The sequence below is a fragment of the Cetorhinus maximus genome, chromosome 7 (assembly GCF_964194155.1).
Source record: "Cetorhinus maximus chromosome 7, sCetMax3.hap1.1, whole genome shotgun sequence".
NCBI lineage: Eukaryota > Metazoa > Chordata > Chondrichthyes > Lamniformes > Cetorhinidae > Cetorhinus > Cetorhinus maximus.
The window spans coordinates 145,278,547-145,293,488 of NC_135885.1; the positions used below are offsets into that span (position 1 = coordinate 145,278,547).

A 14,942-nucleotide genomic window follows, 5' to 3' on the forward strand; every position below is an offset into this window, starting at 1 on the left:
CTCCACCGGTTGGAGTCATACCTAGCACAAAGGAAGATGGTTTTATTTGTTGGAGGCCAATTATCTCTTCAGGAGTTCCTCAGAGTAGTGTCCTAGGTCCAACCATACGAATAAGGAGGACTAGGCCATTCAACCCCTCGAGCCTGCTCCACCATTTAATAAGATCATGGCTGATCTGATAGTAACCTGAAATCTGTATCCCACCTACCCCCGATAACTTATCACCCCCTTTCTTACCAAGAATCTATCCACTTCTGCCTTAAAAATATTCAAAGACTCTGCTTTCACCACCTTTTCAGAAGAGAGTTCCAAAGACTTTCAACCCTCAGAAAAAATTTCGCCTCATCTGTGTTTTAAATGGGCAACCCCTTATTTTTAACCAGTGACCTCTAGTTCTTGGAGTCTTCAGTTGCTTCCCTCCATCATAAGATTAGAAGTGGGGTTTTCGCTAATGATTGCACAATGTTCAGTACCATTCACGATACCATTCCGTGCACATTTGCAGCAAGACCTGGACAACATTCAGGCTTGGACTGACAAGTGGCAAGTCACATTCAAGCCACACAAGTGCCAGGCAATGTCTATCTCCAACAAGAGAGAATCTAACCACCACCTGTTGATATCCATTGGCATTACCATCGCTAAATCCTCCACTGTCAACATCCTGGAGGGTTATCATTGACCATAAACTGAACTGGACCAGCTATGTAAATGCTGTGGCTAAAAGAGCAGGTCAAAGGCTGGGAATTCTGCAGCGAGTAACTCACCTCCCAATTCTCCAAAGCCTGTGCACAACCTACAAGGCACAAGTCAGGAATGTGATGGGTGAGAGCAGCTCCAACAACACTCAAGAAGCTCAATACTTGTCCAGTCCATCTAGGACAAAGTAGCCTGCTTGATCAGCACCCCATCCACTAACCTAAACATTTACTTCCTCCACCACCTATGCACACTGACTGCAGTGTGTACTGCATACAAGATGCACTATAGCAACTCACCAAGGCTCCTTTGACAGCACCTTCCAAACTTTCTATCTCTACCACAGAGAATGACAAGGGCAGCAGATGCATGAGAATACCACCAACTGCAAGTTTCCCTCCAAGCCGCACAACATCCTGACTTAGAACTATATCGCCATTCCTTCGCTGTAGCCAGAACCTGGAACTTCCCAACAGCACTGTGGGTGTACTTACACCACATGGGCTGCAGCAGCTCAAGGCAGCAGATTCCCACCGCTTTCTCAAAGGCAATTAGGGATGGGCAACAAATGTTGGCCTGGCCAGCGATGCCCACATCCCATGCAAGAATAAAAAAATTAAATCTAATTTTTAATAATTTATCCATTATTCCATTTTGTAACCTCAACCCCCAACTGCTTGACTCTGTGTGTTCGAGCCACAACATTGAGATTCTATTCAATTCTTGTGTAGCACAGGCTTAGGTTGTGAAACAAGACAACCCAAAACTGCTCTACACATTAAATAAGAGCAAACACAGGAATGAAACAAGTGTGTGCGTACAGACAGTTCCAGCAGAACAAAGGACAGGACATGGTTCCTGGTGACAAAATGAATCAGTGAGCACACTAGACTATCCAGGATCACCGTTAAAATTGAAATATTTATTCCATGAAATGAAAAGTGGGAGATATAACTCCAATAGGCACAAATAAGTTTGTAGGACAATTAGTTCTTTAAAGTACTAATTCAACTTTTATGGAAAAAATGAACTATGCACGAATAGGTCTGAATTTTTTTAAAATACAAAATCAGATCACTTCTTTGCACGTTTGAATTGGAAAACAAAACAAAAATAATCCCATTTAGAACCTGGTAAAGTAATAAAAACATGCCCAAACCCCATGCTTTGATTACAGTTCTGGCAGATGGGTTGCTTGTCTCAGATACATTAATTCTAACTGGTGAAGATACAGAATGCTTTATGCGAGAATAATTTTGAGTGGTTTCAGGTTAACGTGGTAAGAATATTGCCACAGCGCGTTGTAGAGAACAGGTTCCTCTCGACGCTCGCCCCCCAACCGTCTGTACAGACTTTTTTTTGGCAACAAACGTGCAAGCTCAGCCACAATTTCACTTCTGATTTTCCACACTCTGGCAAGGAGAAATGTATTTGAGGGTTTTCTGCAAAACATGTGCATCAGCTGGCTCTATCCTCTTGTAGTAGTTCTTTTTAGTTTCTATTATTCCAAAGCCAAATTTTCTGTAGAATTCAATAGCTGATTCATTGCTGATTTGAACGTGCCTGCAAAGGTAAACAGTGTTAATGTATACAGCACCTTTAGAAATTCAGAATTGCATCAAGACACATTTACAGTACAGTACAGCTGCAGCATTGGGGTGAAAAGCTTTTGTTCTGTTTGTAATTGTGGATTGAATCTGGAGCCAGCACTTGACCAGATACCAAAAGGAAATGAAGCAAGGACCCCCTGGGGAAGGGAATTGTGCTTTGCTTTGGATTCAATTTACATGCTGAGTTCAACATTTGCGCAAAGTGGTTTTGATTTTGCACCAATGTTAAACTCGTGACGTGTGAATGCCCTGCTATTCTGGCACACAGTGGCTGAACGCCACTTGCTGATGTCCAATTTGGATTGGGAAACAAATAAAGAATTTGGAGAGCTCAACAGCTTTCATCATCGCAAGTTCTCTCAGAGCAGTTTAAAGCCAGGAGAGTTCGACATCCACACTTAGTCAAGAGTACAATTAAATTACACCTTCCTGCTGCAGTATCACTGGAAGCAAAGGGGCCAGATTTACAGCAAGAACAGTCTGGGTTTACGTCACTGACAACTCCATCAGCTGTCCAGAACACCATACCTGACACTTCCTGATCAATAGCCCACTTGCTGCTGCTTTGGTCGCTTGATATGAGGTTTTAGACTGGGTGCGAGTTATTTATGCTCGCTGCACACTTGGACCGTTTAAGAGGACTCATGGACACCTCAGTCATAGCTCAAAGCAACAACTCTTCAGCTTTGAAGAAGAATCATATGGACTCGAAACACTAACTCTGTTTCTCTCTCTCACTCTCCACAAACGCTGCCAGACCTGCTGAGATTTTCCGGCATTTTGTTTTTATTTCAGATTCCAGCAGCCGCAGTATTTTGCTTTTATCTCAAAGCAACAATGATAGCACACCCACACTAGCTGCATCTTAACCACAACCGGTTGTCTTCAAAGCCAACACTTTCTGTGGCAAGTTCTAAATTTTAAAATCAAGTTGGTGCATAAAGATTCTTCTGAACTCATCACATTCAAGAAAGGCACACTGTTGTGTGTCAGAACAACTTTACTCAAACCCCAGAAGGAAATAGTATGGATGACAGTTAAACAGCTAAACTTATGCTCAGCAATTGGATTGTAGTGGGGAAAGAGTGCGTGCTGCTGCCCCACTCTCTCAGCTGCTTTTGCATGATCCCAGGGGCAAGGAGGATCCAAGATGCCTGGGTAGCTTTGCAGCTGCAGTGGATGGCCGGTACAGGGCATTTCTCTGCTTTCACCCTTTGCCACAGTCCACACTACACTGCCATTGTGCCACATCTGCTGAATACTTATGAGGTGTCACCCTCATGCCACAATGGACTTTGTTTCGCTTTTCCAACATCTGTCTCTCCACTGAGAGATAGAGGTTAACAGGGCTCACCACAAGAAGGGGTGGACAGGTCTTGAAATGACGGGTTGTAGATCCAGAGTGGACTTCCGATCAGACATCAGTCTCCTTTTCGCTAATGAGGCATTAGCCAGGACCCATCCAGTAAATAAGGTAAGAGTCACCTCACAAACTTTGATGGATACAAGGGGTATCTGAATGCTGATTGTTGATATTAAGCTTGCTTTCAGACTGTGCAGGCGAAGGCTGCAGGCATATATATTCTGAGTGTACAGAAATTGTGTTTGCTAAACAAGCAACGTCCCTGTACAATCTTATGCAACAACCATCTCCAAATCCATATTGAACAAAATTATCTGCTGGGAAGGAACTGGTTTGAAGAAAACAGTGCATACTCACAGATAAATATTGTCAAAAGTTCCATCCTTTTCACAGATGTTTAACACATGATTCAGCATTTTAGTTCCTAAATAATGAAAAAGAATAAATCATTCAATGCCGGGAGTCAGCGCACACATTCTCTGAAAAAAAAAACTATCTGTGCATCACAAGTAGGCAGCAACCCAACATGTTACTTGCACATAATCCAGTGGAGGGCATGATGATGAACAACTACGACACCGGAAGATTCCATGTCAGGGTGTACTCCAGGAAACAGATCATGGCCATAAAAGCTCTCTGAATTTTGCAACTAATGTCATACCTTTAAGTTGTTATACAAATGTCACAAAACATCAACTTTGACTACTTCAAGTTTCAGTCCTGGCCTTCAAACTGGACTTTTACATCAACTTACTTCATTAAAATTATACATTTGGGGTTGGACATTAAAGCACAAATGATGGGAACCTTCCCAGTTTCCTTAGTTTCGAAGTCATTAGAATGCTTTTCTTGTGAGGTTCCAGTTACCTAAAGGTGGTTCTAGTAGCCATGGCCCTACAACATCTAGGAACAAAGAGTCATCAATGGCATTTTGTCCCATGACAACATCACAATTTAAAGTGGAGATCCACTGGATTAAAAGGGCTCCAGCAGTTAAATTACAATGCCCAGATTTTTTTTAAATGTAGGGGGCTGATAACAGAACTGACATTAAAGTACCCTGCTTTGTTAGCCTTTAATAGGTTAACTCTTAACCCAAGCTCTCTGGGGCTTGAGTGCAGGCAAATTGTCAGAGCAGCAAGAAAAAATATGAATTCCATCCAGGGGTTACTGCAATGTCAAACATCTAATATGACAACTACTGTTTTTTTTTTGTAATAGTTGGATACTATATGTTGAGTGGTGCGAACTCTTCATCGGCACTTTGAACAGATATGTCCCAAATTCAAAATAGAAACAGGCCTAAAAGGCTGTTTAGTGAAGAAACCTGATGAATTTACAGTTATCAGTTGGTGTTGCAGTCCATTCAACATGCTCCACTGCCAATTATTGGACAAGACTGAATGGCTTATGGAATTAGATGCCTTTAAGCAGAATAACGCTGTTCTGTTGAAAGGTCATCGGCTTGATTGTTAACTTTCCCACTTCAGAAACTCTGCAAGACCTCCTAAATATTTCCACCATTTTCAGTTTCTTAACTGTCAAAGTCACCGCTGTGTACAGTGGTATAGAGCAAAAAATATTGAGCAAAAAGATTGTTTTAGTGATTTTTTAAAAATGAATCAAGATATTTTGAATACCAATCTATGCAAACTGTGCATCCACTATATCTGTGGCATCTTTTGCCTGCTTACTTATCCAGTCTTCTGTAAAAAGAAAAACTTTGTTATGTTCAGTGTCCATTCTGAAAGTTTTAATCACAATTCCATTCCAGCAACAAACATTTGGCACATTCCCTGCATTCAGCTGTTAAAGAGGTTTAACTTTGGGCCAGATTTCATGCTCATTAACCATGAATGGGCAGTAATAGCAAACTGTTAACGCTTACATTTCATTACTAAACTGCACATTGGAATGGACAACCTTTACATTTTGATCTCAAATATACAAGAATGTGGAACTCACCACCTCAGGGATTAGATGAGATGAATTGCGTAGATCTATTTAAGGGGAAGCTGGATAAATGTACGAGGGAGAAAGGAATGGAAGGATATACTAATAGGATGAGATGAAGAGGGGTGGAAGGAGGCTCACATGAAGCATAAACAATGGCACAGACTAGTTGGGCCAAATAGCCTGTTTCTGTACTGCGGATTCTATTCAAAGACAGTTGCTTCTTACAGCTCTGAGTGACCACTCCATCATGGCATACTTGGCTCCTCCATTTCATTTCCAGCTCTAATGGAAATGCTCTTCTCCTTGTGCATTTAAGTTTTTCTTTTTCCGATATTTAAAGGCCATCGTGGATTTTGTTTCCACCACTGTTTTGTGGCATGCCATGAATTAAAAACACGGATGAAAGAGAATAGAAACTCCTGTTCCCTTCCCTTCCGTAATCAATCTGTCTTTTGAAATGGAAGATGTGTGTGTTTCTAACTGGAGTGTATGGTCAATTTGAATAACCAGCAGCACGCTTTCTTGGGTTTAAATAAAGAGGGTTACTTATTCATGCATTCACCTTATAAAACTTAACGCTACGTCACTCACTCACCCACACACACACACACGAGGAAGAGGATAGTGCAATTTTACAAGTTACAAACAGAGGAATAGTTCGTAAGTCATGTGATTGGCTTGTCTCAGTACAGGCCAAATGAAGAGGTTCTTTTCCACTCCTGAAACATAGCTAGGAAAACTCAATAACTAAAGTTGTATATTAAAGTCATTGCAGGATTCCCTCAAAGAGGTAGATTTTTCAGCAGGTGGCGAAGCTAGTTGCTTGTAGTCTTATTACTAGGTTGGTTTTCTGTACTGGTGGCCTTAAAATGGAACAGGCTTGGAGACCTTAACACGTTGTAGTCTCCAGCTTTAAGGTATAGATGTTGCTGCCTTCACTGTTTGCAGACTGACTGATTTCTCCCCAGTGCTTGGGGTAAGAAAGATTGGTTATCTGAAGACAGTCGTGATCAATACTTGAAGTTTGAAGCCATTGCTACACAATGGAGGGTGGGTGGTGGCCATTCACACCTAACATGATTTCACTGGTTTCTCTACAGCTCTCTTTGTTTAGTGTTGAGCTCTGAGATAGAGAGTCCCGGAGTCCATAGATTTTGAATTTCGGGTAAGTCCAAAAACCATAGGAAGTGTGAATTCCACAAATGGCTTCGAATTGGTATGTCCATTGAAGGGGGGACTCCACCCATGGTCTTTCAATTAAGGACTTTCTGGAGACTTCAGATACTTCTGAGTCTGTGCAGAAATTGCAAAAGTCACCTGAACCTCAGCAGCCAATTTAGTAGTCTTTCAATGTTAATTTTTAAAAGAAAAGGCAGTTCCAAAACATTCTAGAGTTGAATACAGTCCATGCTCAAAGTTATGAAAATGCCTTTACCGGGCATGACATACATCTTAACAACCTTCTTAGATTTCACCTTAACATCTCCCCGCCTAAATTGATGCCCTCTACTCACCAACCAGTGCAAATAGATTTTCTGAATTTCTCACATCAAAATCTCAAATTCTGAACACATTCTCACAGTTATCTAATCAAAATTAGGTGCAGCATCCTCACCTGGGTGGAGGTGTCAGCTGTGGCTCAGCTCATAGCACCCTCGCCTTTGAATCAGAGGGTTGTGGGTTCATGTCCCACTCCCGGAAACCAAGAACTGTGATTGTACTCGAAAAGAGTTGCAATCTGTGACTGTCGATAACTCGAAAGAGTATCCTCACCTGGGTCAGAAGGTTGGGAGTTGAAGACTTGAAATCTTTGAAGGTGGCAGGGCAGGTTGACAAAGCAGTCAGTAAAACAAAAGGGACTTTTGGCTTTGTAGAGGCGGAGAGTTCAAATGCAGGAAGTTATGTCAAACCTTTTGAACACTAGTTTGGCCCCAGCTGCAGTATTAAGTCCAACTCTGTGCACTACACTTTAGGAAAGATGTAAAAGATTTGAAGAGATTTGCTAGATTGGTTCCAGGGGTGGGCAATTATACTTCCGTGGAGAAGCTGGAGCTGTTCTCCTTGGAGCAGAGAAGGTTAAGAGGAGATTTAATAGCAATGTTTAAAATAGAGTAAATAAATGGAAACTGTTTCCAATGGCTGAAGAGTCAAGGCCACAGACTTAAGGTGATTGGCAAAAAAACAGGAGTAACATGAAGAAAAGCTACCTTACAATCAAGTGGTTATGATTTGAAATGCACTGCCTGATAGGGTGATATAAACAGGTTCAGTAGTAACTTTCAAAAGGGAATTGGATAAATGCTTTAAAGAGAAGAAAAACTGCAAGGATATGGGGAAGGAGTTAGCGAGTGGGACTATTTGAACTGCTCTTCAAAAAAGTCGTGTAGACTCAATGGGTCAAATGGCCTCTTTCTGAACTGTACTATTTTATGGTTGCACAGACTCAAGCACATAATCCAGTCTGACGCTCCAGTGCAGTGCCGAGGGAGTGCTGCAATACTGGAGGTGTCATCTTTCAGATGTGCCGCTAAACTGAGGCTCCATCTGCCCTCCCAGATGGACAAAAAAGATCCCATGGCACTAATTCAAAAAGCAGCACAGGATATATCCCCCGGTATCTTGGCCAATATTCCTCAAGCAACATCGCTAAAACAAATGTTTCAGCTATTGTCACATTTCTGCTTGTGGGATCTTGCTATGTGTAAATTAGCTGTTGTGCTTCCTGTACAACAGTGACTATGCTTCAAAAGTACTTCATTGGCTGTGAAGCACTTTGAGATGACCTGAGATTGGTAAAGGTGCTATAGGAATTCATGTCTTATTTGTTATGAGCCAGTTTCCCCAACAGACAGCAAATCCTAGGTTCCCAATACAGGTCAGATCTTGCTGGTTAAAGATCCTGGGTAAGCCTGAGAGTGGAAAGGGACCAATCCTATTGGCAAGGATAGACCACGAAGAGTGGCACATCATGAGGTGAAATAGGGAAAGACTTTCCCAAATAACTTTTTTCCCTTATTCAAAAATCTGACACTGAGAAGTCATATGTCTGTATGTCCACTAGGTGGTGGTGGTAGGTAACGTGGTCATTTGACCAAATTTAAACTGTCTCTTTGACCCCAAATGGATTTAATTCATACACAGAGCTAATTTCTTCAAGCACTATTACCCAGAATTGCTTTGTTTCACCAGAGCTTCAAAAACTTTATCATTTCTGCAGTTTGTTTTCCAAAGACAATATTTCCTCCAAGAGGAAAATTTAGCCCAAAATGTTTTCAGTGAGACCTGCAATACACAGCCACATATCTCTGCAGAAGACTCTACAAAAGCAGGCCAGGTTCCCTATTTGCTCAGCAATAAAGTTTATCTAACACACTTGGCATCCAGCCATCCCCATCTCGAGTGTCCCCAGTATAGCCTTTTTAAAAATTCATTCATGGGATGTGGACGTCAATGGCTAGGCCAGCATTTATTTCCCATCCCTAATTGCCTTGAGAAGGTGGTGGTGAGCTGCCTTCTTGAATCACTGCAGTCCATGTGGTTAAAGTATGGCTTTGGGCATCTGGGTTTAAGGAGGGGCATTAGGCAGCAAGAGCAACCAACTCTATACTCACCAACATCTGGTGTAAAATATAAAAAATAATCCAGAGACAACATATGAAACAAAAACATCTTATATAGTTTTATATTGGATAGGGAAAATGAGGCACTCATTGGAGTTCTAATCAAAGTACGGCACTGCGAGTATCAACATAACTTCACATAGGAGAGAAGACATCAGTGATACACTCGTAAAGCGTTTCTGCTTCATTCGTGTCCAGCAGGCTTGAGCTAATGAAGCTAACCAGCAACTGTGATATTTGATGGTCAGAACAAACACTTGATGTTGCATTGCTCATAATAATGTTCTAGGAATGTACTGGATAAATAAAACCAGACAAGAAAAGTAAAAGTCAAAGATGAGAACAGGCTCTTCAGCACACTGAAGTTCATCACTCAATTACCAATCAACATGGTATCCAACTGCTGTTCAAATGTTCCACCCGAATGTTTCTTATCTAACCTATTAACTTCTTGAATCATCTTAAATCCCTTAATTAGATCAGCCTTTAAGCTCCTATGCTGAAAGGAATGCATAGTTGAAGCAACCTAGTCTTATTAGGTAAGAAACTTCAAGAGTTACAAAGGCAGCAGAGGAAACTTGATTTTGTAATCTTCCCATTCAGCTTACCTATTCCTAGCCTGCGGTATGGTGCCAGGCATCCAAGGGTCATGATGTACAATCGCTTTTGGTTTTGCGAATGATCCACTCTACAGCACACTGCACCTACTGCAATGTCGTTGAAATAAGCTGAAAGTAAATCAGATGAAACAATTCTTAAATATCACCATTCAGCACCAAACTATTATATATAGATTTCCAACCAAAACAGAAGCCAAGCAAAATTATTATACAATAAACGGCATTATTTCCTCAGTACTACACAATTTTCAGAACATACGTTTTTCTTTATTAAAGAGATTAAACTTTGTGTAAAGCACTAACCATATCTTTTATAATTGATCACCTTTTTAAAAAAATGTCCTAAATTTTACAGTGTAATTTGACCCTATTTTTGCCTCTCAACTCTCCCTTCAGCTGCTCCAATGATGCAGGTTGTGTTAAATGCCACTGGGAATCCCAATCACTTCCAATTGGTTGCTCCAGTCATAATCCTTAGAACCCTGCAAAGCCTTCTTCCAGGCAACTTTTGTTGCATACTCAGCCTTTTAGGAAGAAGCCAGTTGTAAACTAACTCCAAGGTTAGTCCAAAATCTGCAGCTCTTTTTAAAAAAAAAAGTGACCCAGATGCTGATGAGGCAGTAATGTAGCTAAGGGAGGAAGTGAGGTGCCAACATTTTATCTTTAGTCTTGTGAAGGTTATGAGGAGGTTTTGATTGAGTAGAGATAGGGAGAAACCATTTCCACTGGCAGGAGGCAAGTAACCAGAGGATGCAAGAGGTTAAGCAAGATGATATTTTTCAAACACCAATGAATTGTTATGATCTGGAATGCACCGCCTGGGATGGTGGTGAAAGCAGATTCAATAGTAACTTCCAAAAGGGAACTGGAAAAATACTCAAAGGAAAAACAGAAATCTCACTTTGGGATAGCTCTTTTGGAGAGCCAGCATGGGCACAATGGACCGAAAGGCTTCCTGCTGTACCGTATGATTATACAAGCGATAAAACGGAGGAAATATTATAAATTCGGACAATGTTTAACTTCCAGCCTTTCTTTCCCCTTTAACATCATACCAATAAAATCTTAATTTACATAATACTTGGGAATCAAACAGAACTGCTCAAATTTCATACCAACCAGTGTTGTTAAATGCCAAGAGAAGCTGCTGCACCACAGATGGTCTGTGATCAGTAATGCATGCGTGCTCCTGCAGGTTTGAATGGCCCCTTCTGTTAACATTTCAGTATGCAGTGGGGATAGGGTTGCCTTTGGATTCGATCAGTAAAAGCTGTCCTTTTCAGTCTCTGCTACAGATTTCTGTTGCATAGTCATGGGACTCATTCTTGCACATACCATTTAAATTTTCTATAAAAATTGCACAAGTTCCTATTGGAACAGCAGCATAGAAACAGTGACATTCTGTAGCCATGCTTGCATGTAGGGCACCCTTGCTACTTAAACAAGCCCGGATAAGGATTTGGTAATTTCAAACCAGATTAGTTCAGAGTAGCTAGATATACAAAATGTCAACATTACCTGTCTTCCTACTCTATCTGCATGGAATTCTCTCTCTTTAAGCTAGAGTAAACTGCTGCGGGTTCATATCCAGAGTGAGTCAGTACCAGAGAGGACAACCATGACCCCATTCCTAAAGAGATTGGGTCAATGTCTTGACAGTTTCATTGAGGGGAGGGGTTTTGGCATCTCAGAACTTGTGTTCATAACTGATACCAATAGAGAACTGAGAAAGTGCTGCACAATCAGAGATGCCTTTAGTTTATGCTTTATCTAAAAAAAAAAGCCCTAGTCACCTGTGAGGTGAACATTAAAAATCACACAGGCTACTTAGGAGATTGTGTTTTCAAGTTTTTTTGACATAAAAATTATTCATTGATGTAAGATATAAAAACAGAAAATGCTGTAAAAACTCAGCAGGTCCAGCAGCATCCGTGGAGAGAGAAACAAAGTTAACGTTTCAAGTCTGTGTGACTCTTCTTTAGAGCTGAACACTCTGAAGAAGAGTCATACGGACTCAAATCGTTAACTCTGTTTCTCTCTGCATGAATCCTGCCAGACCTGCTGAGGTTTTCCAGCATTTTCTGTTTTTTTTCATCTGCTTTTATTTCAGATTTCCAGCATCCAGAGTATTTTTCTTTTATCATTGATGTAAGATTTGCACTGAACAGCTAAGTTCAAATGTAATTCTAGATTCTCAACAGCAAGGGCATCATCACCAAATTCACTCCAAAACACAGCAAACATGCTCTGATGCTATGTGTGGTAGTGCAATCTCATCACACAGGTTTAGATCAGTGACTACTAACAAGGTGTGGACACACACACACACATGCAGAGATGCACCCACGCACGTCAAATACACCAACTTACCCTGGGCTGAGACACCAGAGTTTTAATGCATACCAGTGTCCGGTTACTTAAATGTTAACTTTAGGTCTACAAATGACTACAACACCTTGGAAGTGAGCTTCATGTATATTACTTTTTGATGCATTTATTACTCCATCTTTTAAGTGAAAACATAAAGAACTACAACTCTGATCAACGACATCTGTTTTGCATAATCTGATTGCAGCATCTCACTTGCACTAAATTCAATTTGCCTTTCAGGTTCCCAAGATCTAACTCATGTAAGAGTGATACCTTTGGTTCAGAATTCCTGAGGCATATAATGGATCATTTTCATTATTTGCCTTTCTTCCTACTACAGCACAAACTCAGATACTGACAATCTCCATCGCTGAGAGGGAGGGAATCTGGTACTGCGCTTCCAACAGAAGACAGAGGGCCACTCACAAGACCTTTCTAAACATGAACCTCTAATACCTGGGATTCTAAGTGTGCTCACACTCTGGTTACAGCTCTCATTCATGCCTTTAGTTACATAGAATTTGCAGCACAGGGATAGGCCATTCGGCCCAATTGGTCAATGCTGCTGTTTAAGGTCTGCAACATGAGGCAACTTTTTTTTAAAAAGCAAATTGCTGTGATCTGGAAGGTGCTGCCTGAAAGGGTGACGGAAGCAGATTCAATAGTAACTTTCAAAAGGGATTTGGATAAATATTTAAAGGGAAGATAAATTACTGGGCATTTTTGGGAAGAGCAATGTAATGTGATTAATTAAATAGCTCTACCAAACAGCTAGCATAGGGCCGAATAGCCTCCTTCTGTGCTGCTTTGCTCTGATTCTACAAGCCTTCTCCCATCCCTCCAGTGTGCCAAAGAGGAAGGTGTTCCTCTTTTAGCTTGCAGCTGTAGCCGCATTCCATGGTTTGCACTTGCTATTCTTTGTAACAAACAAGCAATAATTTACCTACAGAATACAAGTAGAGAACTTGGCTTTCTGAAAGCATGAGTTAAGTACCCAGAGAAGCACAAAGCCCTGAGTGGATCTGCACAATGCAATCTGGATTCCATCTCTGGCATACATGCAACAGAAATGCCACGTGATATGGCATTCAAAAGCTAAAATTTCAATATTCATTATGAGAGCAACTTGGGTAGGTCAGTATGCTGCATGATCCCAACATGCAAGTGGGTTAGATTCCAAAGATGTCCAGAACACACACCCGTCCAAAGTTCAACTGAATGCATGGCAGTAGCACAATTATTTTATTTTTATTATTGGGCTTGAAAGAAAATGAAAGGATTTGACACAAATTTGTGGAGCTAGACTCAGATCCCAAGCAGGAGAAGAATTTTCCAGTGGTTTTGGAGACACGAAACCCCTTCTATGAATCCCTCTGCTTTGCATCACCTTTAAGAAGTGACTGCTCATCATTGGTCCTGATGAGCTGCAATTTGTGACCGGATTTTAACAGAATGCGAGGAAAAGATTTCACATATTGTATATTTTTGTGAGCAAATGATGAGCTGTTTCTGCTCACTGTAACCCATCGTTTTGATGGGAGGTTTTCTGCATATTATGCAACTTTCCGATGGCCCTGCTGTTGTTTAAGGGCATTCTTTGCTTCTCGGCAAGGCTAACTGCCCTCAAGGAGGTGGTGATAAGCTGCCTCTTGGACCACTGCAGTCTGAGACATTAAATACACCTACAATACTGTTCGGAAAGGAGTTCCGGATTTTGAGCCAATGACAATGATGAAAATACACCTCCATCAAGAAGATACAGCACTGTGGGTGTTCCTACACCACACGGATTGGAGCGGTTCAAAGCGGCAGCTCACCACCACCACCACCTTCTCAAGGGCAATCGGGGATGGGCAATAAATGCTGGCCCAGCCAGCGAAGCCCACATCCCAAGAACGAATGTCAAAAAAACATAAAATTTGATTTCCATGCTGATTTGGCTAACCATTAGAATATGGTACCAGCACAGGTTTCAACCCAAGCAAAACATTGACAATTTATCTTAAAAAGAATTTAACAGTAAATACTACGTGCATGAGTGCAAGCAAAAACACAAATTTTTACCTAATTTTGCAAGTTCTCCAACCTCCAGCACATCCTTGTAGAATTTGTCGTTGTAACTGACAGGGAAGATGACTTGGTTTAACCGTTTCAGCTGTTTGATGTTATGCGGAGTAACATCTCCAAGCTCAATCCGGCTCCTGGAACAAAACAAAGACGTTTCACATAAACTGTGCCTGGAGAAATACTTCAATCTGAACCATAGAAAATTACTGCACAAGAGACGAACGTTCAGCCCGTCATGTTTGTGCTGACTCTTTGAAAGGGCAGTCTCTGCTTTTTGTCCATAACCCTGTAAATTCCTCATCCCAAGTACCTGTCAATTTCCTTTAGAAATTATTTATGGAATAAGCTTCCACCACCTTTGCAGGTAGAGCATTCCAGATCCCGACAACTCGGAGTGACACCATTTCTTTTCACTCTAGATCTTTTGCCAATGATTTTAGACCAATGACATCCACTCACCAAAGGGGATTTTTTTTTTCTATCTACTCATCAGAACCATCTTAACAACTTCTATCAGTTCATCTTTCAGCCTTCCCGGTTTCAACCAGAACACTCCCATTTTTCCAATCTCTCTTCATAACAAAGCAATCCCTCATCCCTGGGAACATTGTGGTAAATCCCCTGTGTACCCACTCCA

The 14,942-nt window shown here is 41.1% G+C and overlaps 1 protein-coding gene across 2 annotated transcripts in view; it reads right to left on the bottom strand.

The window, feature by feature from the left end:
* Positions 1-1,600: 1,600 nt before the first annotated feature.
* Positions 1,601-14,942, bottom strand: part of naa50 (N-alpha-acetyltransferase 50, NatE catalytic subunit) — a 29,132-nt gene continuing 15,790 nt past the window's right edge. Inside the window, exons 2-5 of one of the 2 annotated variants that reach the window (XM_078546052.1) lie at positions 14,303-14,439; positions 9,857-9,976; positions 4,030-4,096; positions 1,601-2,262 (exon numbers count right to left, since the gene is read on the bottom strand). In XM_078546052.1, coding sequence (XP_078402178.1) covers positions 2,091-2,262; positions 4,030-4,096; positions 9,857-9,976; positions 14,303-14,439 — 496 coding nt within the window. In that variant the 3' untranslated portion in view covers positions 1,601-2,090. The remainder of the gene's footprint in view (positions 2,263-4,029; positions 4,097-9,856; positions 9,977-14,302; positions 14,440-14,942) is intronic. The other variant, XM_078546053.1, reaches the window with a different exon arrangement.